Consider the following 27,845-nt stretch of genomic DNA (forward strand, 5'->3'; position numbering starts at 1 on the left):
CGCTTTCAAAACGTTTTGAAAAATTCTGTCGATTGGAATGGATAGAAAAGCAAGCAGCAGATGAATGTAAACAAACAGACACATCATATATGTGCGTGACGCTGAGAAAATGCTAGTAGAAGTGCAGACGCTGCTTAGATTGACGAAAATACGTAAATTCCCCTACTTCTTTTTCAGTTGAAACATGGATTCTGATATCAAGATAGGCTACACTGAAAAAAAGTTTTCATATAGTTTCCATTGGGAACGCTCATGATATTTTTCCAATAGCAAAATAATGATTTATATCTGAAATTCACATAACATTCACATGATCACATGAATTATATATGATAAATCACATAAACTTCATAGGACACATCAAGTTCATGTGATTTCGTTGTGCGATTCATGATCACATGAAAGTTAAGTGAAATTGTAATGGATATTTTCCATCGGAAATGTGATTTATTTATTAAGTGTATATCACGTTATAAACGGGGTGTAGATTATAACGGATCGATGTAAATATGTTTTAATGAGAATAAGGAAACAAATTAACAACCAGAGCAGTATCTTTCCCCTCGGTTGTTGCATTGGTTGCATTCCATTCGATTTACATGTTTGACATTCCATTTTGAAGCCTCTTCCGCTCTCGGCAATTGGCCGCCAGTGCCGAGTAGATGCGCATGTATCGTACAAAACAGTGAAAGTGTCAGAAAATTTTCACTCTTCGGCTGAGGAGATCTAATTTTCGTCGTGTTCGGTTCCGCAGTGTGAATTTTAGTCCAGTTTGTTTGTTTTCATCGCCCTGCCGACCGTCCAGTGTCCAGCAGATAAGGATCCTTGTTGAAGACAAGAAAAAGTTCGACTGAATTTGCTTTTCCGAAAAACACAAATTTTCCAATGGTGATTGCGACGCGAGAAGGATTTTGAAATTCGTGCGCAACGAGAAAAAATGGCCGATTCGGACTGGAAGAGTCGAGTGGGAATTGACATCAATTTCAGTTCTGGCGACGAGGACGACGACGATAGCAGGTAATATATTATTGTCGACGTGTACCCACCTCAGAATCGGGTCGGTCTAATTAGGAATTAGGAAACAAAAATTCCACTGATGCAATCGAAACATATTGTGGAGGAAATGCGAATCCTTCTTTCACTGGTTTGGCCGTGAATTATTGAGGTGTTTTAGGAAAGGGAAGGTTTTCGGTATTTTCAGCCTGATGTAACCTGTTGGCTGCTACAATTTTTGAGAAGTCAGCATATTTTTTTCTAATTGGCAATTTTGGATGACAGTCTGCTCGAGCTGTTAGCACGTATTGTTGGTGTAACGTTGTCATATGTAGCTAAAATCCAGGTTCGATACTACGTTGATCAGACTGCCGCCATTAATGTTTGTATAGTGATAAGCCCATAGCGCAATGGTTGTGAGGGAACGGAGATTCGCTAATCGCAAATTATGACTTTCTGGGATGGGTGTGTGTGAATGTATGTTAGAGTTACATAGTTTTGCCGGTTACTTTTAATCAATTTAATGGGGCGGAAAGCTTGTAGCCTGGGTGAGTGTATGATTTGTTATTTGTAAACATTGCTGCATTTGGATTCTTTCGAGGAATATTTCGAAATAGTAATCTTCATTTTCCTTTCAGCTTTTGACACTTAGTAAGAGAGTGTTTCGCTGGCTGTCATATTAGCGTTTTTTTTGAAGAACTACCCCAGTTATTAATTGCGAGCTTTCTTTATTAACCATTGCATGCTTTTACATATTGTGTGTCAAGAAAAATGATACACTAAAGATTTTTTAGACCGAAATGGGAATCACATCTGTCGCTTCTTTCTTGGTGATACCGTCCCCTTAATTGACTAGGTTATCTGAGGCCTCAAATCTGTAACAATTAAATGGACGAATTTGTTTATTATGCAGCTCCAACCTGGATCGGGTATCAAGATCGAGTGTGCATGTTTTCTGACAAACGTCAGTTTGATCGTTTGTTTTAAAAACCTACCTCAGGGTGAGGTTCGCACTGACAAAAAGTTCGGTTTCGCACTGGTTTGGAACTGGTTCCAACCCCGATAATAAACAAATTCGTTCTTGCTGATAGTGTTTTCTTGTTAGAAAAATTGAAATTGTTCATGTTTGTTCTTATTGTAGGTAAAGTACTACACGCAGAATTTAATTTTGTTTTGGCCGCAACATGAAATCATTATTGTTTCAACAATCCAGTATTTTTGTTCCTCAAAACCCATGGATTGTTAAATCAAAAAGAAAATCTTTTCGAATTTACAAAAGCTTTTATGGTTTTGATGTAAGCTGTGAAATTTGGCAGCAGGGTCAACAGAAAACAATATGTTTGTTTTTAAAAGAGATTTCTTGTTGATTCAATAATATTTATTTTATAAAGCCTGACAATACATGCAGCAGAAATAAAAATATACTTTTTATTCAATAGTAATGTGACGATTATTTTTATGTTATGTTTTCTTTTTGTAACAAAAAGAATTGCAATTTAATTTAGAAAACCTTTCTTTCAAATCCGTTTGTTAGACAAAGTGACTGAGTAAAACTATTTCGCTACATTTTTTCTTCTCAAACAATTTTTCTTCAATTTCCTATACATTTTGGTAACAGAAGTTAAAATTTATGAAATTTCTGTAATAAGCTAGGGGTTGAAAAACAGAACCGCACTGTAAAAATAAAGAGGTCAGGTCATTGTTGCCTGAGAAACTGTTTATATTTAGCAACCGCAGCATACTTACTTACCTCAAGTCTCAATATTTTCGAAATTCACAGTTCAATACAATATTTACGTGGATCGCGGAAAAATAGAGCTGAATTTGAACGAGAACAGTTTTGTATTATTGTTTACATTTTTGTCCGGGTAAAAACGAGGGAATGGTTGGTAGTTATTTTTGCATTCATGCGTTACGCCCGGGGAATAAACACAACAAATTAATGCTATATGAAAACAAACTATTTTTTAACTAGCCTTACAACTCAATCGCGTTAGCTTTTCGGAGCCGATAATTCATTGTTCTTTGTTTGTTAAAAATTCACTTAATTCTATGTGTAGTAGAAGTTGGCCCAAATACTCGTGGCTTACCCGAGGTTAGAGGGATACGTGGATACGTCTATTAACGTCTCTTTAAACTGTAAGGTTAGAGGGGTACATTGTCGAAAGATAGGAAAAGGGGAGGAGCTTGGGGGCAGGGTTTCGTTGCCTCATCAGATCGATGTCGCCAGTATGAACGGTTCTAGATTCGTCTGGAGTTCGACCGGCTATGGTGATCAGTGGGCAACGATGAGACTCATCGAGACGGGGTACAAGTCAAACAAAACCTAATAAAGAGATACAAAAGACAAACGAATAAATATTATCGAAACAACAAAATGCAATATAATTTCAAGCGGAATTGTTTGTTTAAATACAGCTAAAGTTTACAAATAAAACTATTCAAAATTATTGCTCCACCGAACAGTTAGGTTAGATTAAGGAACAGCCGAGAATGATATATAGATGGAGGGGTTACTTTACTCGAGTTCTCAACCAATTGGCCACCGATGACAGAAAACCCTACCCTCTCGCAGCGCCAGGCATTCGAATTAAGGGGGTATTCCCGATCTTTTATTTCAAAAAATCAATTTTTTTTTTTCACGTTTTTTTGTACTTTAGACTATATACTTTCATCCCCCCAAGCCGTTTTCCGATCAGCGAATTCGGTGTCCAGGCATAGCTGACTAATGGTAAGAACCCCCAAATGGTTTTAACTAAAGTCAAAACTTTAAACGCGTTTTTCTCGAAACCACATTTTTTTTATCGGGCGAAGATTTTTCTCAGAAACTATAAGAGATATTGACTTGAATCTTTGCGCATTTTGTTCCTTATTAAATTCTTTGGAGCTTCTCCCACTTTCAGCCAAAAATATTAACATTTAACATTGTTTGAAGCACCTTAAAGCTGCAAAAAAGCGGGCTAAAAATCGCCTGTTTTTTCATATGGCCGCCATTTTGTTAATTTGCAAGATTTTTTGATGCCAACGGGAGAAGCTCCAGAGAATCTTATGCAGATTATAATTTCATCACGAAATCTGTTTCAGATGAAGCCGTTCCAGAGAAAAGTCTTCGCCCGTCCAGGCGTTTGCGGCGAACAGGGGTCTGTTTGCCACCATTTTGTGACGTCAATAATGTCTTTTTTATGTCGAAAAAAATTTATTTGTAAACTTTAATGTTCAATAAACAAGAATCCCAAAGAGTTAGGCGCATTACTATTCATTTTCCTTGAAAAAAAATTAATTGAAAAACAGGCCGAAAAAAGGCAAAAGATTGGGAATACCCCCTTAAGAGAACCTATGTTGACGACGTACTAAGGCTGTGAATCATTTGCCGAGTTAAATTTAACTCGTGGTTAAAAGTGACATTTCGAAAGTTATTTTCTATGTTCGAAAATCCCTGTGCTGTCGATCGACCGGTTTTCGAGAAGAACTTAGCCAAGGTTGTCAAAATTTAACTTCTTGGCTGTCAGAAGTAACCACGCTCGGATAGCAGGGTTAATCGATAACTTTCCATCTGTCAAATTTTAACCAAAAGTTAAAATAATCCACCAAATGGTTCATAGCCTAACTGGGTACGATGATCTACGCACTGTTCAAGAAACACTACCGAGAGGGAACTTTGTAGTTGGTTTACATTGGTGAGCTTCGGTTCGTGCGAGTTTTGTTTACAACAACTGATAGGCCCTTTTCAATTGTTCGCCGTGAATTGTGTTCTAACAGTTCCATTCGAGATCCAACATCTGAAAGTTTTTGTTTCGAATCGTCGTGTCTATTTGTGAGCTCGTTGTTCTTCTCTGCATCAACAGCTAATTCCGGAAAATATTTTTTTTTTCCGAGCACACCGCGGGTCGCACAATTTTTAATACAGTGGTGACCCGATTTTGTCAGCCCCCGATTTTGTCTACCCCCGATTTTGTCTACCCCCGATTTTGTCAGCTTTTTGACCCGATTTTGTCAGGCTATATGATTCAATTAGTTTTGGTTGAGGTGGACTGTTTTGTACAGTCGTATTCGTATTTTATTGATTGTCTAGCTCAAAAATGACATTTTTCGAGAATTAAATGTGCAGCGGTGGCAAAATCAAAGCAGGGGAAGGGGGGTTGAGGGGCTAGTTGAAAATTATGTACGTTATGCATGTTTTTTTTGTTTTCTTTTTTTATAGTAAGGTTTAGGAAAGCTTCAAGAAGCCTAGCCTGTAGTGAAGTTGGCACGGTGTGGTATCTACTGTGTGGTATCCACTAGTTGCCTAGTACAGCTCCACTAAAACCCATTCCTTACTCTCTCCTCTGCCTGGATCCCCCCGGGACCACTGTAAAGCGACTACTTCGAGGGATGGCTGTGCTCATGCACTTGTCGTACTCTCAGCGCTAGCTGGCGTTGCTAGATCGCTGCTCTTCTCTCCATTTAGCCTGCAGCTCCGACATAATCTGCGTGACTGCCCTGCTGACGGCATTCCAAGTGTCCTCCTCTCGACACAATCAACGACGACATTCTCCACGTTAAGGACGGGCATCTCCGTTCGCACTGCCTCGAACCTTGGACAGTCGAAGACCACATGCTCCGGCGTTTCATCGACGTTGCCACATTCCGGACAAAGGGGTGACGCTGCGTGTCCGAACCGATGCAGGTATTTCCTGAAGCAGCCGTGGCCAGACAGGAACTGCGTTAGGTGGAAATTGACTTCTCCGTGTTTTCTGTTCACCCAGGTCGAAAGAATCGGTATTAGTCTTTGTGTCCATCCACCGTTCTCCGTCGTGTTCCACTACTGTTGCCACTTAGCCAATGACTCCACTCTCACAACTTTCCGTACACTTCCGGCTTCTCTCCGCCTGTAGCACTCGCTGTCCTCCGCCAGGGTGATGCCGATTGGGATCATACCGGCGATAACGCATACTGCTTCCGACGAGATGGTTCTGTACGCACTCACGACTTGCATGGCCATGAGTCGGAACGTACTGCTCAGTTTCCTTTGGTTCTGCTTCGTTTCCAGCGCTGGAACCCAGGCTGGACCTCCATATCTCAGTATCGATGATGACACGCTGGCCAGAAGACGCCTCTTGCTACTGCTGTTTGGCATGATTCTAGCTATCGCGTTGATGGCCTTCGAAGCCTTCTCACAGGCATATTCGACGTGGCTGTTGAAGTTTAGCCGGTCATCGATCAGCACTCCCAGGTATTTTAACACACGCTTCGAGGCTATGGTGTGCTCCCCGACGGTGATGTCTGCCCGCTGTACCGCTTTACAGTTACTGACCAATAATACTTCCGTTTTGTGGTGGGCTATCTGCAGCTTCGCTCCTTGCATCCAGTTACCAATCATGTCGATTGCCTCGATTGACAACACTTCCACCTCTTCCAGCGTCTCGCCTGTTACCGTCAAGACGACGTCGTTCGCAAAGCCAACGATCTCAACTCCTTTGGGCAGTTTCAGCGTTAGCACGCCGTTGTACATCCCATTCCAGAGCGTTGGACCAAGGATGGAGCCTTGTGGAACTCCCGCTGTGATCCTAATCGATCTCAGTACCATGTCTGTCTCGTAGACCAGAACCCGGTTCTGGAAATAACTCATCAGCATCCTGCACAGGTAGTCAGGGACCCTCATTCTATGCAGTGCTTCGGCGATGGCCTCCCAGCTGGCGCTGTTGAACGCATTCTTGACGTCGACCGTTATCATGGCGCAATATCGATCTCCTCTCCGCTTCTGTTTAGACGCCTTCTCAGCTCTCTCGACCACTGTCCGAATTGCATCCACCGTCGATCTCCCTTTCCGGAATCCGAACTGCCTCTCCGACAATCCGTGCTCACTCTCCGTGTATTTCGTCAGCCTGTTTAGGATGATCCTCTCCAAGAGTTTTCCGAGTGTACCCAGCAGGCATATAGGCCTGTAAGATGCTGGATCCCCCGGCGGTTTTCCTGGTTTCGGCAGCAACACTAGCTTCTGTATCTTCCACCTGTCAGGGAAGTGACCCTCGTTCAGGCATTTCTGCAGCACCATCCTAAACATGTCCGGGGATGACTGGATCGCCGCTTTCAACGCTACTTTGGGGATTCCATCTGGACCAGGAGCTTTCTTCATCTTCAATCCTTTCGCCACTGTTACGAGTTCCTCGTTGGTGACTTCGATGTTATCTCTCTCCTTCTCCGTACGGTGTAGGTGGCCAGGTTGTTGGGTCGTGCTTTGGGAAAAGTCCTTCCACGATGACTTTCAGCTTCTCTGGGCACATTTCAGCGGGCATCGTTGGACCTCTGATCTTCGCCATCACGACTCGGTATGCGTCGCCCCAGGGTTTGGCATCAGCGTCTCGACACAGTTCGACTTGCTCTGCTTAAGGTGATACGATACGTCACGCTTTTTTTGCTTTTTTTTCTCTCGTTTCTATGTGTCAGTGAAATGATTATCATTGATGCTGTAGGGGTGTGGGTGTACATCATGTACTGTCGCAACTACCGTAAACATAGCTGCTAGAGTTCGTTATTAATAGGTCGAATGTCTATTTATCATTCATTATTGACACCATTACTACATTTCTATTCAATCTGCCAAAATTAACGATCTACCACCTCCCAAGGACATCCCTTTCTATACAGAAAAAATATCATACGCCTAGCCACCAAGGCCAACCAAGTCAAGTAATCATAGTAGTAGTAGTAGTAATAATTCAAAGCCACACTTTGTATACTTTGTTTATACACGACCAGTCCAAAAATGTTTCCAGCACTCATACCTCCAGGTACATGGTAAGAAAAAAGTACCCAAAAGTAAGTTATTTTCACACATCTCGTCACTTTATTACAGGAAGCCAAAAGTAGGTAAAGTGAGTCAAAGTAGTTTTCATTTACTTGTGTTCAAATCTTATGGAATTGAAAATTCGCTTTCTACCCAAAAGTAAGTCAGTTATACCTAGGAGTAGGTGAATATGATCGTGATTATACTCAAAGTAAAAAGTAGGTAAATGTGAACTAGCCGCTAGGTACGTTTTTTCTTATCGTGTATGTTTATGATTTTGCATCATTATATTCCCGCCTTTTTAATATCAGCTGATGGCTTCGACCAGTGCAACCAGAATGACAAATAGGTTCTCTATAGAAGATTTGTAGGTTTATTTACTTCAATTTCTTTTCTTGAAAAAACAAAATAAGAAATTGTTTTAATATTTATAAGTGATGGTTTATAAATTGCACACAGTTGAAGAACCTTCAAAAGCAATAAAAACATTGTTTTTAAACACTTTGTTTCAATTTGATTGACAACACTGGATACGATGATAGATGATTTGCACACACACCTTCGTAATGTGGTGTGTAGAAAAAAGGTAAACAAAACAATTTCAGCTTACAAAATTATTCGCGGCTCACGTTTTTAACGATGCAAATGATATTATTCAAGTAAATATCATATTTAAAAGTGAATTAAATTGAAAGAGCTTGTAGAAGCACGTATCGTAATTGTTTTTAGTGTGGTTCTGAAAAGTGGAAGCTTGTGAAAACAGTTATTTAAATTACATGCCCAGAGTAGAACAAAATCGACTGATCGTACTTTTTCATGCAAATATTGCGAATGCGTGAATGAACTGGTAATATTTTGGTGAAAAAGTGTAAAAATATGTATCCAGATCTTATTCATACAATTTCGGCCCATTTTTTAAGGTATGTAATTAGTAATTTACTATTTTGTAGGAAGATGTCTTTCGTACGCATACCAGAACACGTTTATTTAATGATTGTGGGGACAGCCATTGTTACATGACGTGCCGTATCACCTTAATCTCTCGTTTAAGTGCGGCCCTGGCCGCTCGAAACACTTCTCTTCGTTCCTCTCTGTCTGCTTCCGTTCTTGCTCTCTAAACACGTCTTCTGGCTCTGAGACAACTAGCGCGGAGAGTGCTAAGTGCCTCGTTCCACCAGTAGACTGGACGCCGTCTGTTATTTGGCTCCAGTTTCCTCGGCATGGTCGTGTCACATGCTCTCACTAACGTTTCTGTCAGCTCGTCCGCATTTAGATCTGCGGGACTCCTGTCCACACGAAGTGCCTCAACGAACAAATCCTTGTCGAAAGCCTTCGTCTTCCACTTTCGGTCACAAGTTCTAGTAGAGCCTTTGGCAGAAAATGCAGAGCAAAAGAGAAGAGTGCGACAATGGAGAGCAGAACCATTTATTTTGTGAACAATTCCTCGAATTTCGTGGCTCGAAATGTTGGTAGCGTAGTTTGGGACGATTTTCGCCCATGAGATGAAATGGTCAATTGATAATTTAACCATATTCAATAACTTTATGAAAAAAAATTTGTGTGTGTGTGTGTGTGTGTGTGTGTGTGTGTGTGTGTGTGTGTGTGTGTGTGTGTGTCTGTGTTTGTGTGTGTGTGTGTGTGTGTGTGTGTGTGTGTGTGTGTGTGTGTGTGTGTGTGTGTGTGTGTGTGTGTGTGTGTGTGTGTCAAAATCTCTACAAATTTCATTCAGAGAATTTTAATATGGGGTCCATGGAACATATGCAAGTCTTTATTATGCACTATGTATTTATTATTATTGTTGTCCTTACTGAAAATGCTTAACAACATATGCATTGAGTGGCCATTCAATTCATACCTAAGTTCATTTAGCCCCCCCTCCACACCATCAATGTAAGAATGTCTTTCCTTATATGACACTTACGAAAAGTTTGAAATTCCAGCTCCCCCCGCCCCCCTAAATGGGCTCGTATATATTGAATGATTCCTAAAACATAAATCTTGCATTATCAAACAGCATTTAAAGATGCTATGTTAAAAAAATTAAGCGAAAAAAAATGTCCCGATTTTGTCAGTGTCCCGTTTTTGTCAGCCCTAAATTCATCAGGGGGCTGACAAAAACGGGGCATTACTGTATTAATTAAAAGAAATAGATAAACTGTTTTAAACAAACCAAATTCATAAAATTCACTTTAATGGAGTACACAAAATGTTCTTACCTATGTATGCTGAGAATATTTTTAATAAAGAATCAAGCTTTTCTTACTCAATGAAATGAAAACATTGTATAAACAAATCTTGTTTATTGAAGTAAAAGAGATACAAATATATCATTGTGATATTTGCTTATATTTATCAGCAACAATTTATTTAGTATTCCAATTGTTCATCAGATAACTTATTTCTGGCTTTTGACTTCTCGGTTTTATCGAAGAAAAAACTTGTTCACAAATATATGTTGAGCCGAAACACGAAGAAACAAAAAGAGCGTGGTTTCGCAACACGGGGAAAGTATCTTCCGAAATGATTTTCGACAAAAATAACACGGGGAAAGTATCTTCCGAAACTAATTTCGAATAAGATGTTAGAATGTCGTTCTCCCTGATTTTTTTATTTAACTCGATGTCGTATTGTAGTTGTATAAGCTTCATTAGAAAGTTTTTTGGAGCTTTTCCGGCATCAACACTGAAAGATGTGCTATAAATTTGAAATAGCTGATCGTTTGCTTTGAAATTTTGGAATCTGTTTTCAGAGCGACAACTGCATCGACATATTTCATTTCGTCGCTTTCTTGCGTTTCCCACAGGGCTGATTTCTGATCAAAGGTCTTAATCTGGTTGAAAAGATTATAAGATTACGCTCTAATCTCAAAGTTTTCCGGAAATGTTACTGAACACTAAAAGGAACTAGACAGCTAGCTATAAAGGACATCCCTACAACGCAAAATTACCACTACTAATTCATTTTAACCAGACCACAATAAGAAACCACTAACAATTTTATGCATCCTCTAAGCGTAGAACCAATCCCTATACCTAAACCTGTTCTAATCCACCTAAAATGACTAACGAATGGAGGACTTTGACTACCCAGTAGAGTGGGTCATCGGTATATGGAAAAAAACGCAAACTTTACCTCACCAATCGAGAACAATCCTTATTTTGGTTCAATTTGGAGTCCCAAACAACTGTGCAAAATTTGGGACGATTGGTTTTAGCTCGGCTTTCCGCATTGCGTTTGAAATTTGTATGGAAATTAGTATGGGAAAACCAACTTTTTTTAGAGACCACAATTTTGCATGAACCATACAACTAAGTATGTTCAAATATAGACCAGGAAGTGCCTAAAAACTTTGCCAAAGAAAGTACGGTGCTAGAATGTATCTAAAAAAGTTATAACTATTCAAATATTTATGGTTTGAATTAATCTTTTTCTGCCAACACTGCCGGTGTACCAATGGGAGTCAGATTCCAAACTGAAATATTTTCGGAGTTTCTTATCTTGCCGATTTGGTATGTTCAGATGAATTATTCAAAAACATTTGCTCAATCTCATAAGCGTAGTTATAGAGCGGGGGTGGGGGCTTACTATATGCAGTTTTTAAAACGAACATTGTTGTAGTGTAAATATTCAATATTCACTTGTCTGTTCATGTGTTAGTGAGGAGATGTTGTTTGAATTATTAGTCCAACTGCTATATTATTTCTATATAAAGCTTTTGTTTGAAATATTAAACTGCCATTCGGGCCACCCGCATATAGAAAACACAGAAGCAGTCGTACGTCAAAAACCAAAAACAGAAGAAAACGTAAACTGTCAGTTTCGTCTCAGACACAGGTACAGTGTTGGAAAAGATCGCGATATTGCACGAAGTTCTCCAAGGGAAAAGTTCGCGAGTCATAGTGATTTTTTGCGAACTTTTCCATCACTGCACAGGTACATTCTGATTTCGCTTGTTGGGCTAACTTTAAGTGGGCTACGTTTCAGTTGGGTTTTTTTTTTTTTTTTTTTCTTTATTATAGAGATTTTTAGCCTGAGGCTAGTTCATCTCTTGTTTCAGTTGGGTTCCCAAGTCAAACGTCATTTCTAACAGTGCTGATTCCTTTTCGAAATTTCGACCGGCTTCATGCAAAAACCGGTAAACGAGTGGAGTAATAATACGGATTATTTCAATGTGATACAACGAGTTGCTTCCTTGAGGGATGCCAACGATATGGCTGAATGAGAGGTGAGGGTTATTTCTGAATTATCAAGAGATCCTCCCGAGACCTAATTCAACAACAATAATTGCTTCAAGGGATAGAACAGCATCGTAAAAGAGTACCCTGAGAAATCGTAGAATATATTAAAATGAAATATAATCATTACAATCCAATGACATTTGTGTGAATGCATCTGACATTGTATATTGCACCAAAAGAGTAGGGAAGGGGGGTACTCGCTTTACAACTGCTTTTATGAGATTGAGCAAATGTTTTTAGATAACCCATCCGAACAACTCGAGAGATGGGAAACTCCGAAGTTATTTTAGTCTTTATCTTTACTTTCATTGATATAAGTGAGAACCGGAAAGCATACATACAGCCCCATCCCCCATATCTAACTACGCCTATTAAATGGAGCACATGTTTCTGAATACATCTGAACATACCTACTTGACAAGATCAGAAACACCGTTATTGCAGTTTGAAGCTTTACTTCCATTTATATGAGTGAGGAGTGAGATTGAAAAATTGTTTGTGAATAATTCATCTGAACATACCAAATCGATAAAATAAGAATCTCCGAAGTTATTTTAGTTTGGAGTCTGACTTCCATTGGTATACCGGCAGTGTGTGTATGTGTTGTTTGTTTACAATCTAACCCCCACTGTCCGGCAGTGTTATTATGGAAGAAAACTGCTTTTTATCACCCTTAAATTAAAGCAGGTTTAGTCCGGGAGCTAGAAGGTGTTAGCTCTATTGCAGCTCCCGTGATCCATTTCAGAATGCTTGGTAATTCACGACCACTCCGAGGTCACTTTTATTTACAATAAGCCCCGCATGTTCACTCTACCTTTATCAAATGGATAATGGTATCAACTTCCAGATTCAAAAAATCTCGATAACTTTTTCAAAGGGACGTATCAGCTTTTCTAACAATGCATTTGATCGTCGATGTGGCATCGCCCACGCATGTTAACACTACCATCAGATAGGGGAAATTTTCCCCTACCTTCTATTGGTGTTATTAAGCATGTGCGAGCTACCAGTTACACCAAATCGACGATCAAATGCATTGTTTACAAAAGCTGATACGTCCCTTTGAAAAAGTAATCGAGAAATATTATTTCCAAATCTGGCACGTATATAGTTTTGAAATTTGGTCAACTGTATTAAATCGATTTGAATGGACATTTCTTACCAATTTTGTTTCGAATACCTCATGATTCATCTGCTGGCAGTCCTTACTGGCCTTTACCGGTGACCAACGCGTCTGCCTGCAAAAGCAACAATGCCCAAATCTCAAAGCTTTCCGGACGTCCTCTCGAAAATGCAATCGAGAAATGTATAAGAACAATCTTCAACTGGAACGTACTCACAATACATCCGGGAGCACATTCCCGATGCTTATTTTTCTTTCGCAAACCCGTCGTCGCCGAAATGCAAAAAAAGGGAACTCGGTGAGCAATTTTGTGATACGGAATTTTCACTGAACATTAACCGCGAATTCACGAATTTCACCACACCCAACTGCGAAACACGTTCAGAAGCACTTTTGGTACACTTTCGATATCAATTTCGTTCGAAAACACTTTTTTTTTTTTGCTAAAATAGATGCAAGCGAGCCAACATCAACACCGATCGTGCCGAGCTCTTCCTCGCAGAAAAAAAAATCAACGCAGAATGCGACATCTCTTCTGATGCATGCAAAAATGATGAATTACGTTTTCTTTCTCGATTCTAAAACTTCCCGGAGAGCGAGAAAACTACCAATCACACACGCATAACCGTCTGGGAGGCAGAGCGCCAGCGCTAATCCGGCAAATGCAGCCGAAAACTATGAAAACGAACGCACGAACAAAACAGAGAACAAACTTTAAACACAACCGTATCCAAAGGGGTTCGAAACTGCACTCCCTATCGGCAGTATTGGCAGAAAAAGGGGTTTTTGGCATTTAATTCGAAACATTGATCTTTGAACAGCTATAACTTTTTTTAGGGACATTCTAGCACCACACATTCTTGAGCAAAGTTGTTATGCACTTCCTGGGCTATAGGCGAATCCAATAGAAACTAAGCAATTGATTCAGCCTCTGGCTGTGAATAGAGGAACCCCTCAAAAGAGTGATAAGGGTGGAAATTTTCACCGTGGAAAATATTTTCACCTTTTCTGATTAATTTATCCCCCGCAGGTGCTTGAAATCATCATCCACGCGGAAAATATTGTCTTCTGTATCGGGTTTGCAGTTAACTGGCTGGTGCTTCTATATATCTTGGAAGCGAAAAATTAAGATTTATAAAATTGTCGCAGCGGTTATGATCTTCTGGATTTCTAATTTGTGGTTTTAAGGGGAAGCTCACCGGCCCAAAAATAAAAAAAAAATATTTTCGGTACGTTTTTATTTTTCTAAAAATATTGGAAAAAATTATCAAAAATCCAAGAAAATCAGTTTCTTCCTTAGATTTTTGTCAAAAATTACATGCAAAAAAAAAAAAAATTTCTATCCCATCATGAAAAAAAATTGGACTCAGAAAAACCGAAAAGTTGATGTTTTGTGGTTTTTTGAGTCCAACTTTATGCCATAATGACTTATAAAACATGTTTTTGCACGTGAATTTTCTTTAAAAAATTAGAAAAAATGTGAGTTTTTTAGATTTTTGATACTTTTTTTCAATATTGTTAGAAAAATCAAAACGTAATTTTTTTTTTCGGAGCGGTCTGCTTCCCCTTAATACTGTTCGATAGGGTGGAGTTCTGGGCTGTTGGGAGGGTTGTGGTCTTTGGGTACCACAACCACGTTTTTCGCATCATACCACTCGATTGCCTTTTACCCATAGTTTCAGCTCGCCAAGTCCGGCCAGACCAGCACAGGTCTAATATGTTGCTTTAGGAATGGTATCAGCCGCTTTTCCAGGCACTCCTGGACGTAGATCTCTTGATTGATTGTTCCCGTAGTAATGAAAATTCCGCTGATTAATTTATCCCCCGCAGGTGCTTGAAATCATCATCCACGCGGAAAATATTGTCTTCTGTATCGGGTTTGCAGTTAACTGGCTGGTGCTTCTATATATCTTGGAAGCGAAAAATTAAGATTTATAAAATTGTCGCAGCGGTTATGATCTTCTGGATTTCTAATTTGTGGTTTTAAGGGGAAGCTCACCGGCCCAAAAATAAAAAAAAAATATTTTCGGTACGTTTTTATTTTTCTAAAAATATTGGAAAAAATTATCAAAAATCCAAGAAAATCAGTTTCTTCCTTAGATTTTTGTCAAAAATTACATGCAAAAAAAAAAAAAATTTCTATCCCATCATGAAAAAAAATTGGACTCAGAAAAACCGAAAAGTTGATGTTTTGTGGTTTTTTGAGTCCAACTTTATGCCATAATGACTTATAAAACATGTTTTTGCACGTGAATTTTCTTTAAAAAATTAGAAAAAATGTGAGTTTTTTAGATTTTTGATACTTTTTTTCAATATTGTTAGAAAAATCAAAACGTAATTTTTTTTTTCGGAGCGGTCTGCTTCCCCTTAATACTGTTCGATAGGGTGGAGTTCTGGGCTGTTGGGAGGGTTGTGGTCTTTGGGTACCACAACCACGTTTTTCGCATCATACCACTCGATTGCCTTTTACCCATAGTTTCAGCTCGCCAAGTCCGGCCAGACCAGCACAGGTCTAATATGTTGCTTTAGGAATGGTATCAGCCGCTTTTCCAGGCACTCCTGGACGTAGATCTCTTGATTGATTGTTCCCGTAGTAATGAAAATTCCGCTGATTAATTTATCCCCCGCAGGTGCTTGAAATCATCATCCACGCGGAAAATATTGTCTTCTGTATCGGGTTTGCAGTTAACTGGCTGGTGCTTCTATATATCTTGGAAGCGAAAAATTAAGATTTATAAAATTGTCGCAGCGGTTATGATCTTCTGGATTTCTAATTTGTGGTTTTAAGGGGAAGCTCACCGGCCCAAAAATAAAAAAAAAATATTTTCGGTACGTTTTTATTTTTCTAAAAATATTGGAAAAAATTATCAAAAATCCAAGAAAATCAGTTTCTTCCTTAGATTTTTGTCAAAAATTACATGCAAAAAAAAAAATTTCTATCCCATCATGAAAAAAAATTGGACTCAGAAAAACCGAAAAGTTGATGTTTTGTGGTTTTTTGAGTCCAACTTTATGCCATAATGACTTATAAAACATGTTTTTGCACGTGAATTTTCTTTAAAAAATTAGAAAAAATGTGAGTTTTTTAGATTTTTGATACTTTTTTTCAATATTGTTAGAAAAATCAAAACGTAATTTTTTTTTCGGAGCGGTCTGCTTCCCCTTAATACTGTTCGATAGGGTGGAGTTCTGGGCTGTTGGGAGGGTTGTGGTCTTTGGGTACCACAACCACGTTTTTCGCATCATACCACTCGATTGCCTTTTACCCATAGTTTCAGCTCGCCAAGTCCGGCCAGACCAGCACAGGTCTAATATGTTGCTTTAGGAATGGTATCAGCCGCTTTTCCAGGCACTCCTGGACGTAGATCTCTTGATTGATTGTTCCCGTAGTAATGAAAATTCCGCTTTTTAGACCAAACGTGCATACAAGAATATTTTTCAGAAACTTCGATAGTTTGATGGTTTTGAAAATTTCAGCCACCTTCCCTTTTCCTGATGCGGTATAGCCAACAATCAATACGAAAGTAACGATTTTAAATTGGCTCACTACTTGACTAGCCTATTGGCCCCAAGCAAACGATTAACGAACTCCATTCTAGTCGAAATTCTAGTACTACGCAATGTTTGTTTTGATTCGCTATGAAAGTTTGACAGATAAAATGAGGGGTTATTCGTTTTTCCTATGTTTCGAGGGGTGAATCGATTAGCTTGGGACCGAAGATAGTACCAGAGCTGAGCCAAAAAGTTGAGCACGTTATTTCGGGACCTTCTAGTCTTAGAATTACCTCTATGGTATAGCTGTCCCGGAAGCTGCTTGAAATCCGCATTCACATAAGTTTCGTCGTCCATGACGACACAGTCGAACTTTGTGAGAGCAGATTCGTATACAGCTTTCGGAACCGTTGCTTTGCCGACGTGTTTTGCTTGTAATCTCGGTTCGGCTCCTTCAGTTTCTTAAACGTCGGCAACCCGGCTCGTTTCTTGGCCCGCTGCACAGTTGTATGGGAGACATTGAGCTTGTCAGCGACGTCCCGGATGGAGAGGTTAGGATTCCGCTTATATTTCACCGCCACGTCCGGATTACGATTGCCGCCGCTTCCAGGCTTCCTGGCGGTCGACAGACGCTCCACGAACACTTTTAAAACGTTTGTCACGGTCGATTTGGCCACATCCAGCAATTTTGCCAACTTGGCGTGTGAGAACGTCGGATTCACTTGGTGCGCGAGCAAAATTTTGACACGCCGCTCCTCTTGCTTGGACGTCATTTTGAAAACTGGAGTCATACGGTGAAAACTCATCCTAGCAACCATTGTATTTACACTCAACTTCCAAATGCAGCATTTCAGGTTTTTTTTTAATGCATTTTTAACAGAAATACACCAATTTGAAGTTGTCCAATTTTTGCGCGTTTCAGACTTTATGATGTAAACAAACGGTTTGATTGACGTTTCCTCTCGAACTCGCCTGGCGCACTCTACGTTGGTGGTGCATTAAAAAGGTCTATTGTACTGATGCAAAAATGGTACGGGCATCGAAAGCTCTCAATTAATAGTTTGGAAATGCATCTATAACACTAAGTTTAGAGCACGCAATAAGCTACTATACGATAAGCAATAAGCTTGAAATGAAGAAGAATAAGAAGAATAAAAAGAAAAAGGTAATCACTTCACTACAAAAGATTTTAAAAAATCACAGAGCACTGGAACAGTTTCTTAAATTGACGAATTTCACCGAAGTTCCGGATCTTCCCGAGACCTACTATATAATCCTCCGAGAGTCCACATTACGATTCCATGTCTCAATTATCAGTGCCCTCTATTATGCGAGTTACGTGACTAGCATAATAAGGGGGTTCAATAAACAAGGAGCTCTTCAATCAGTTGAAATGAAATGGACATTTTAATGGATTTTCCGAATCTTCCGGAAGACATTCCATGGCCCCCAATGTCCACACTCTGACCGCAGATTAATATTCATGCATGTAGCGTAAGTACAAGTGATTTAAAAAAATCACGTGGCTCTAGAATCAGTTTCATTCAAACGTCACCATTTTAACTGATGTCTAATGAAGTCGAGGAACTCTTGCATCAGAGTCCCCAGAGCCCACATTTTGATTCCAGATATACATTTTTTCGCGTTTCATCACTATATGTGATTTCACATGAAATTGCGGAATTCCTTTTTACGGATGTTCCGGATCATCCGCAAGACCGTTATGTGGCCACCAGAGTCCACATTTCAACCCCATGTCCACATTATTTCATTTATCACTACAAGTTATTCCATAACAAATTTCACATCAAACACTAAAATGACGTTTCACAAAGAGCAGCTGTTGGGGTTACCGCGCTGCTAATGTTGTGACCCGCTGCTTACCGAGACACTGATTGTTAAATATTTCACTCACCCCTATACTGGCTATAATCCCATATCAGTCCTATATGGAAAAAAAGTAGGCATTGAGAAAATGGCAGTCGAAGTTACGAAGTGCAATTCCCATGTAAATATTTGATAAATAATAGTAAATTAATTGATATTTTTTCATGTTAAAATCTGTTGCAATGAAGCTTGCATGTTTTGTTATATCAGCGAAAAATATGGCAATTCAAAACGCAGACCTTTAACTTGAACTATGGGCGATTGAATTTCAGGATGGGACTGATAAGCGATTATTTTGCTTGATGGAACAAACTGACCTGATGTTGTTTTAACATTTTTTCATGATCAAAGTCCATAATTTTATCACATAATATGAAAGTAAATGCCAATTGATAGTGGATAGCGTTGTTATCTCAAAATTGACGAACATCCATATGGGACTGAGGGAAGGTCCATTAATTATGTCACGCAAATTTGGCCCCCCCTTTTCACATTTTTTTATGGACCTTAATTTTTTTTGTAAGGCTTGTCACAGTTTCCAAAAATCCCCTCCCCCTAAAACTGTGACATAATTAATGAACGATCCCTGATATGCGATTATAGGCGGTATAGCATCCGCCGGTTTGGTAGCTACACTATGATTAAGTCTGCTAAAATAGTTTTAACAACGTACGGTTGCTCTAAGTAACATTGACAGATTCCTATCGTCGGATTTCTCTTTGCCACGGCCATGTATAGATATTCCCAACTATACAGTTCACAACAAATAGTTCGATAAAAGAAGCTAATTGAATATAGAATCTAATACGTCAAACACGGCAAAAAACGGTTTTGTAGCCAAGTTATTAACGAAAGAGAAAGTCGGCGAAGAGAATTGTAGGACCTAATCCATTATACGGTTTGAGTTATAAACCTCGTAAATCTTGAAATTGAAAAGTATTTGGTAAGCAAAAGCACTCTATGAGTAAACACCTTAATTAGAGGTATTTCGGTTTTTGGAAAGCTTAATGGCTTTTTTTTAAATCGCTGTGTGAGTCTCGATGTGAGTTAGACTATTTCACTCTTGTGACTCTTTTGTTGCGCTCAACTCCCGCAATGCTAAACGGTCTTTTATTTAGATTAGCACAGTTTATGGTCATTTTGAAAAATTGATTACACAAACTGCTAGAGAAATGATTTTGCATGTTTCAGCATAGAGAGGTAGCGACTTTTTTTTTAATCACATCCCATACTCAAAACTTCCTCAACTCCCACAAGCACGTTGATCGATTGTTTTGCTGCTGCCCCTTTCGCACGATACTTCGGTTACTTCTGATGTAGCACGACAGCTGCTGCCAACAATTCCTGTTTGCCATTTTGGGATTCACTACATACACTACGGTCACCATCTGATAAGATAAGGTTTCGCCCGTCTGCCTGGGCGAAGACGTTTTACCTATTCACTGAATATCTATCTAGCTGTAAAGTCGATTATCGCTCATCTCTTCACAATTTTTCACTAAGTTTTCAATTGTAAGCAACTTAAGTTCTCATTATTCCTGACAGCAGTACCGTGGTTATTCCGTTTTTCGACGAGCCGGACTTCATCGGTGGAACTACCTCGCAAGAATTTGAAGAAGGTCACCGGATCTCATCGGTAGACGACGTTCTCAGCCAGTACGCGGAACAGTATGGTAGTACACCGCCGAGGACGAGGATAAAAAATAAAAGCAGAAGTTCAAGGCAGAGAATGTAAGTATCCAAGTGAGAGTAGGCTATGGAATGTTGTGGAAAGCATTTTTCTGTAGGCAAGTTTCGTTGACCGCCATTTGTATTTCGGTTTCGGCGCTCTCGCGGTATGAGTGTCGTCGCATACTTCGATAAGATAGCACCTCTCGCATAGAGATTGAAGGTATTTAGTGGCCGTCCAACCTGTAAACGGCAGAAAAATGCACTTCACGCGATAAGATAAAAGGACGTGTCGGTTCGTCTATTGAACATGGTGTAAATATTTTTGTTGATATCTTCTTTACTGAATGTTGATTTTATTGTTTTCAGGGAGGGTCCCGTTAAAATGCGAACTGGTGGACGACTTGCGCGGCCACGTGCCGACCGGCGCAACACGGTCGACTGTGCAATTCTCAATCAGATGATAATGGAGCCAGACGGAGAGGAGAAAGCACGGAGCGATAAGCGTTCGACGCAACTGCTGCGTGACTCGGAGCGTGAGATAAAAATGGCCGCTGCGGCGAATACTGTGTTCACTAGGAATTCGACTAACTTCAGTCAACCGGTTGGATCTATTGAGGAGCGTGCGGAAAGCATGCCTATTACGAATGTCTCCTTGGGGATTTCACCGGGGGTGGTGCCAGCGCTGATAGAATCATGCAATCGTTTCATGAGCGTCAAATCACGACCCGTTGGGTGTAGAACGTCGGCTCCGCCGTCTGCCTTTGCCAATTTTAGGGACTGCTCGGCAAGTGTAGCTACAGACATTCCACAGAACCGAATCGCGTTCCACGATACCTTTTCCAACCTGATAAAGCTTGGCAGTATCGACAAAGACCGTACTACTCGAAATGTCATATCGACAGAGGAAAGGCTTTGGCAGACGCACGTGAACGATCTGATATGGCTAGAGCTGCAAGCTTGGCATGCGGATCGCTCGGTTGAACAGCAGGACAAGATTCTCTGTCAAGCTAGGAATGAGATCGATCCGTTGCTGGAGGAAATAATGAATTTCCGCTTTCAGCGCCATCTTGCTAGAACGGTTAGCGATTTGAGCATGGCTGACAGTGGATTCGGATCTGATACTACGGCTTCTACGGCTAATGCTGACTCTATCCGGAAGTTTTGCTTTGGGTGCCTTTCAATGTACTGTAAGGATTGCTTGGAAATACAAACAATCGCACTGAGACAGGTAGAAGATCTGTTGCTAAGGTTGGAGGCTAAGGAAAGCTTATTCCCATCTTCCAAAGCCATGGGAATGGCGTTTCCAATTTATCAGAGTGAAGAATTCGTCGGTAGGGTGAAGGCAATGTGCCTGTGGTACAATATGACCAAACAGCACCGGCTGACGTTACTTATTTTGGGAAAGCTGTTGGCTCGACTTCAGGGCAACAAAAAGTCCTACCATTGGCCTATTATGGAGACTGACAGTTCAACGAGTTCTTCGGTTCAAGAAGAGAATGGCGACGCAGCTGATAGTGGACACGCTGAGTCAAGCTCTAATTCGTCTGGCAGTTGTCCGACTAGAAGGGTTCAGTTTGTTGACGAAGGCAGTGCATCGGAAAGTGCAAACAGTGATGAATCAGGCCGCGAATACTCTGATATCGAGGATTTATCTATCAGACGGCATTTCTCCTTCACGGGAGAGACGGAGATGAGTCAGTATATGAATACGTTGAACTTCTACAGTGTAAACTCCATAACGGAAGTTACCTCGCATACTGCAAATAATTCTACGTCTTTGTATCGCAAGTACATCGAAAATGTGTTGAAGTGTAGAGGATTAGGCAAGTCACTCACATTTCTGCATCGTTTGCATAACGTTGTGCTGCGTAAAGCTCAACTGACCCTTGAAAAACCTGACGCTCAGGAACACGAAGATGACTATCTGTTCATCGAAGAAGACGTACCGTGTATTGAACCACCATTGGAAAAGGTCCAGGAAAACGAGCTTCGTCGTTTTGGAGCCTGGAGTGAGGAGGCTAAGAAGCTGAGCTTACCTTCTTACGTTTCAGCTTTTATCTTCTTGTCACTTATTCCTTTGGAAGTGATCCAAGAATTTTTAAAGATGCGATTGGAAACGAAACCTGTGCAGCCAAATCCACTTAGCTTAGAGCAGCACATTAAAGAGTTGAAGGAAGGCCTCACTTTGGCCATGATTCACCGCGATCGCTTTCAGAAGCATATCAATACTGCTCTGTGGGACCGTGATTCGGAGCTGGATAAGTACATGGCAGTGCTGGAGACGTTTGATGGAACAGTGCGAAAGATTTTTGAGCTGTATCTGGAGTTTGCGGAGCAGTGGATTTTGTTTGCCACCCCGGAAGGTCACCAGAAATCTGCGCTGGACGAAGAGTGGCGTTTTACGAAGCTGGTTTGCCCGATGATTCCAGGTCAGCACGCGATCGCAGCCAAGCGGTTCTGTAACATTGTGGAAAAGGTGCTGGAGAATACGGGTAAGAAGATGATTTCACGCTTGCGTGACTTGGAGGATCAGATCAAATTGATCGACAAAAGTGATAGTGATAAGTGGGACAAGAAGTGGCAGTTTTTAGCACTGTGCCGGAAGACTCAGGATGTGTTCACCTTTGCGCGTGAGAAAACGATGAAAACGATGGCCTTTACCAAGGGACTGTTTCGGGATTTGGAGAATGTTGACTTTCATCGAGACCATTGTGATGAGTGTGATGACGATCCCGAAGATGGGGTAGTGTTGAGAAATTGTGGAACTCGTAAGAAGAGTCCGGTTTGCCAAGAGGTAGTGGATAGTTTGCGGTTGTTGAAGAAAAATGCCTTACTGTTTCGAAACAAGTTGACAACTGTGATCGAGAATCTACAGAATGAGTGTCATGTGCGGAATATGGCCGACATGGATGAGATTGATCGAATTGCTGTGCTATCGAGGACGCGAGAAATTTTGCATCAAGGGTACAAATTTGGATTCGAGTATCACAAGGATCTGGCTAGGCTCTACGAAACGAGAGCTGAAAACTGTCGAGATCTGGAAAGCGAGCTGAAACTGTCGACTGCCATCGTACACTTTGCCAAGCTGTGGATGAAGTTTGTGATGGAGCGTTGCGAACGCGGTAGAGGACTCCGACCTCGATGGGCCAATCAAGGTTTGGAGTTTTTGATCTCCGCCTGTGATCCACAATGCACCAGTCATCTGAGTAATGTAGAGTTTGAAGATCTCAAGTCCAAGATGGATGCCTGTATTTCGCATGTGATCGGTAGCATTCGAGAACCGGAACGAATACGTCGATCACCTCGGTCTAGGAAAAGCTCACCGTCCCCCTCGCCAACGCAGGGACGGGCTTCGATTCCAACCATATCGTTGACTAAATCGTTCCAAAATCAGTTGAGTCTACGGGAAGACTCGGTAATGTTGCGCCCGCACCATATGACCGACTCCGGCGACGTATACAAGAAACAAACTTCGTACGAAGGCTTGCATGAGATAAAGATTCGTGTGCCGACGGATACTTTGTTGGGTTCAAAACCATTACGTCAGCTGCGGGTACGTGACGCCATCAACAAACTCGATAACGAACTGGATGAAAAGTTACGTGACCGAAGCTTGATTGGTAACGTCAAAGAGATAAGCTACTGTGATAAAGCGCTGAATCGAGCCCGCAGCGTGAACTTCAGCTGGCATCGTGGCATAAAAATAGGTCAAGGACGGTTCGGCAAAGTGTACACTGCGGTAAACAATTCGACGGGTGAGCTGATGGCGATGAAGGAGATTGCAATCCAACCCGGCGAGACTAGCGCTATTCGAAAGGTGGCTGAGGAGCTCAAGATATTCGAAGGAATCAACCATCGGAACCTGGTCAAGTACTATGGAGTGGAAGTTCACAGGGTAAGTTTTGGTTGCGGCGAGGTTTTGAAACATGCAATTGAATCGTGAATTTTCAGGAAGAGCTGCTTATTTTCATGGAATTGTGCCCGGAAGGAACACTGGAGAGCTTGGTTGAACTGAACGGAGGTCTTCCGGAGGGTCAAACGCGTCGCTACACGATACAGTTGCTGTCGGGGGTGAAAGAATTGCATCGGCACGGAGTTGTGCATCGGGATATCAAGACGGCAAACATTTTCCTGACCAAAGATGGAAAATGCTTGAAGTTGGGTGATTTTGGCTCGGCCGTTAAGATTCAGGCCCACACGACGTTGCCCGGTGAGCTGAAAGGATACGTCGGAACGCAAGGTGATCACATTTTATTGCTTTATGATTTTGAATGTACTTTGTTGTAACTGATCTACGACAGCACTATGTCGCAAAGATGTTTCTCCAACATTTTGAAACTTGAATTACTTTATTCATTTTTTTATTTGTCCCGTAGCTTACATGGCCCCGGAGGTATTCACCAAAACAAACAGTGAAGGTCATGGACGTGCTGCCGACATCTGGTCTCTGGGATGTGTCGTTATTGAAATGTGCAGCGGCAAGGTAGGTCATCCTTTCGTTTTAGACATACTCCAAGAATAATTGAACGAACATAAACTCACGGTTTGCTTTGCAGCGTCCCTGGCACCAGTTCGATTCCAACTTCCAAATCATGTTCAAGGTTGGAATGGGTGAGTCTCCGGAAATTCCCGACTGTCTATCGGAGGAGGGGCACGATTTTGTTGAAAGCTGTTTGGAGCATGATCCCAAAGTTCGCAAAACGGCTGTTGAGCTGTTGCACCATAACTTTTGCAAGGTAATTTTGGAAAACAAAGCCTAATTCTTCAGGAGGCTGGTAAAAACAATGCACTGTGAAACTTTTTTTTTAGGTAAGCGACGACAGCTCCGATGCGGTGGAAGTAAAGGAGATAAGGCGGTCATTCCGTCGCAATCTACCGTCGTCTTCGTCCGGAAACGCATGAATGAATGGGGTTGAGGGCCTGTGAGTTGCGAGATAATAATAGCTATGCACTATTATAGTTAAATAATCCTATGAGTCACTTTTTTGTTTTAAACACAATTACGAGTATCAGAAAGACTGTTCAGTATTGAAACTACACAGAGCGATCAAAGGAAAAGGACATTACTACTTAATCTCATGATAAGTGAAACTATTTCTGTTTTTTTTTTGTTAAGCAAGAACACTTAATCCTGCATTCCAAAGACTCTTCGGCTTAGAGTCGATGAATGATAATTACATACGAGAGTTGAGGGCTACTTCAGTTCTATTCTACATCGTAGATTGCATGGCACTGATTAGGGGAAACAGAAACACCACCAGTTACTATTACGTGCAAGTGCGACAGTTAAGAATTGTTATTGAACGTGAAACGGTATCTGAAATTACTGATGTTATTTGATGTTAATATTTAATATATTCATACAGTACAAACAGCGCTAGGGGAATGAAGTTTCTTTCTAGAACAACCGAAATGAGTCCATATTTGTTGCTTTGGATAAGCTTTACTGAGATTATACTTCATTACTGATACCATGCGCACAGGAGACGCTGTATCGTACAGTACCTACGTTTCACTCGTCTAGTGAACAAAACACAATATTGCTAATTCTAAATCTACATCCATCTGATTATATACTTAACATTTGTTGTATACTTTTTAACGCCTATAATCAATTGATATATTACTTTAATACTTTCAACAGAAAACTGATGTGATTTTTAAGTACTTTTTTAAAGTTAACTTAAAGCGTAATCTTCATTAGGTGTTGTGACTTATAATACTTTTGCTAGTTTTTTTTTAAACAACCATTGCACGTCGGCAGAAGCGTATAGCGCCTTCTTGAGGGCGATTATTTTGAAACACTCAAATTAGGGTTTATAACCTCATAATTTTACTTCGATAACGATGTGAACAATTTAATTAAGTGAAAAAGTGGTTGATCATTACATGGATTTCCTGCCTTTTACAAATCTGTTTTAGTTTCAACGAAATTCTCTGTCAAAGCTCTGTCGAGTAAGCCGTCAATGACTGAAGAAAGGTCGTGTGGGCGACTAAATGTCTACCTTTAGATCACTCAGATAAGGAGTTAGTACTCGCTACATGTAGGATAGACGCAATAACTTCAGACAGATAGTCAGGGCTGTCAACGGAGTGGGAAGAATTCCTCGAAAGGATAAACTCCGACCAATCTACAACACACTGAGGCCTATGCTGCGCAATGAGTGAGGTGACTCTTGTGCGGAACGATTCGTCAGCGCGGCAGCGCAGCAAACGGGCCCTTCTCTTGCAGATCGTCGCCAAAGACACACGTATAGGTGAGTTGCTCCCCAACTGGCAGAGCGATTCCGCCGGACGAATCCTTCCGCTGTCGCTCTGGCGATGCAGGGGTGTGTTCGAATGCAATGATGGCCCACATCTCCTTTATCGGGCAACACCTTCCCCACGGCAAGTGAGATGAGGTTATTGAAAGTGGTATTGACGGTTAACAGTTGCGTGAACTCTAACCTGTTGTAAATATTCCCAAAGATGCCGGGAGTGAAGGGAAAGTTTAGTGTAGCCAAAACGATCCCACCCAAAAAAAACGCCTACTATAACGTACCAGCTGCTTATCGAGAAGGAGCTAGAACACGTCTGGATGAAATGGATGCTCGGGGTATTATTGAGCGGATCAGTACGGCACCCGAATGGATAAACGGAATGTCGGCCGTGCCGAAAGGTAAAAACGATTTCCGTTTGGTGGTGAATATGCGTTCACCCAACAAGGCCATCAAACGGGAATATTACCGCCTTCCTTTGTTAGACGAAATGAAGGTAAAGCTACATGGATCTAGATTTTTCAAAAAACTAGATCTAAGTAATGCCTTCTATCACCTCGAACTCGCGAATGAATCACGTGACTTGACAACGTTCCTAACAGAAACTGGGATGTACCGATTCACCTGTTTGATGTTCGGCGTGAATTGTGCCCCTGAAATCTTTCAGTGAGAAATGTGCCGGCTGCTAGAAGGAGTAAAACGTGATAGTTTACATAGACGATGTACTAATCTTCGCCAATACACTAGAAGCGCTCCGTTCAACAACCGCTAGGGTATTGCAGATTCTCAGAGGCAACCATTTGACCTTAAACGTGGAGAAATGCGAGTACGAGAAAAGCTACATCAAATTCCTTGGACACGAGTTGGATGGCAATGGATTCCACGTAGACGAAGCCAAAATCAAGGACATTCGAAAATTTCAACGGCCAGCTACCGTCTCGGAGCTTCGTAGTTTTTTGGGGCTAGCATCATTCCTTAGCCCCTACATTAAGAAATTCGCTCACATGACAAGTCCACTTTGGGTTGTATCCACTGCCCAAACCTGGTGTTGGAGTCCAGACCAAGAAAAAGCATTCGAGGCAGTGAAGGAAAAGATCTCTAATTGCACAACCACGTTGGGATACTTCTCAGAACACGACTAAACCATACTACACACCGACGCGTCTCCAAATGCGCTTGGCGCAGTTCTGGTGCAACAAAATGATCATCAACCTACACGAATCATAAGTTTCGCTTCGAAAGCTCTGACACCAACGGAAAGAAAATATGCCCAGAACCAGCGCGAGGTATTAGGTGCAGTTTGGGCTATCGAACACTTTGCTTTCTTTCTTCTCGGAAGGCATTTCACGCTACGGACAGATGCACAAGGTGTAACTTTTATCCTGAATCGAACACGTGAAAGCTCAAAACGGGTCCTT

At 41.0% G+C, this 27,845-nt stretch overlaps 2 protein-coding genes across 2 annotated transcripts in view; one reads left to right on the forward strand and one right to left on the reverse strand.

Annotated features, from left to right (window-relative positions):
• ChAT (Choline acetyltransferase) overlaps positions 1-27,845 on the reverse strand; it is a 296,798-nt gene that overhangs the window by 107,340 nt on the left and 161,613 nt on the right. The gene's annotated exons all lie outside the window — the stretch shown is intronic.
• On the forward strand, positions 668-25,550 carry Mekk1 (mitogen-activated protein kinase kinase kinase 4). Its single transcript, XM_065221725.1, has 7 exons — positions 668-1,017; positions 20,045-20,230; positions 20,537-24,065; positions 24,122-24,410; positions 24,547-24,653; positions 24,727-24,906; positions 24,980-25,550. Exons 1-7 carry the CDS (start codon positions 938-940, stop codon positions 25,070-25,072), a joined length of 4,464 nt encoding a protein of 1,487 aa, XP_065077797.1. The 5' UTR covers positions 668-937; the 3' UTR covers positions 25,073-25,550.

Source organism: Ochlerotatus camptorhynchus, unplaced genomic scaffold, assembly GCF_037179485.1.
Source record: "Ochlerotatus camptorhynchus isolate MF236.1 unplaced genomic scaffold, CSIRO-AGI_Acam_v1.1 ptg000147l, whole genome shotgun sequence".
Classification (NCBI taxonomy): Eukaryota; Metazoa; Arthropoda; class Insecta; order Diptera; family Culicidae; genus Ochlerotatus; species Ochlerotatus camptorhynchus.

Bases quoted from the DNA above. Each gene is read 5' to 3' on its own strand.
- Mekk1 (XM_065221725.1), top strand. From the start codon at position 938: ATGGCCGATTCGGACTGGAAGAGTCGAGTGGGAATTGACATCAATTTC. The intron at 20,231-20,536 runs GTAAGTATCCAA...TATTGTTTTCAG, and splicing joins AGAAGTTCAAGGCAGAGAAT to GGAGGGTCCCGTTAAAATGC. The intron at 24,654-24,726 runs GTAGGTCATCCT...TTTGCTTTGCAG, and splicing joins TTGAAATGTGCAGCGGCAAG to CGTCCCTGGCACCAGTTCGA.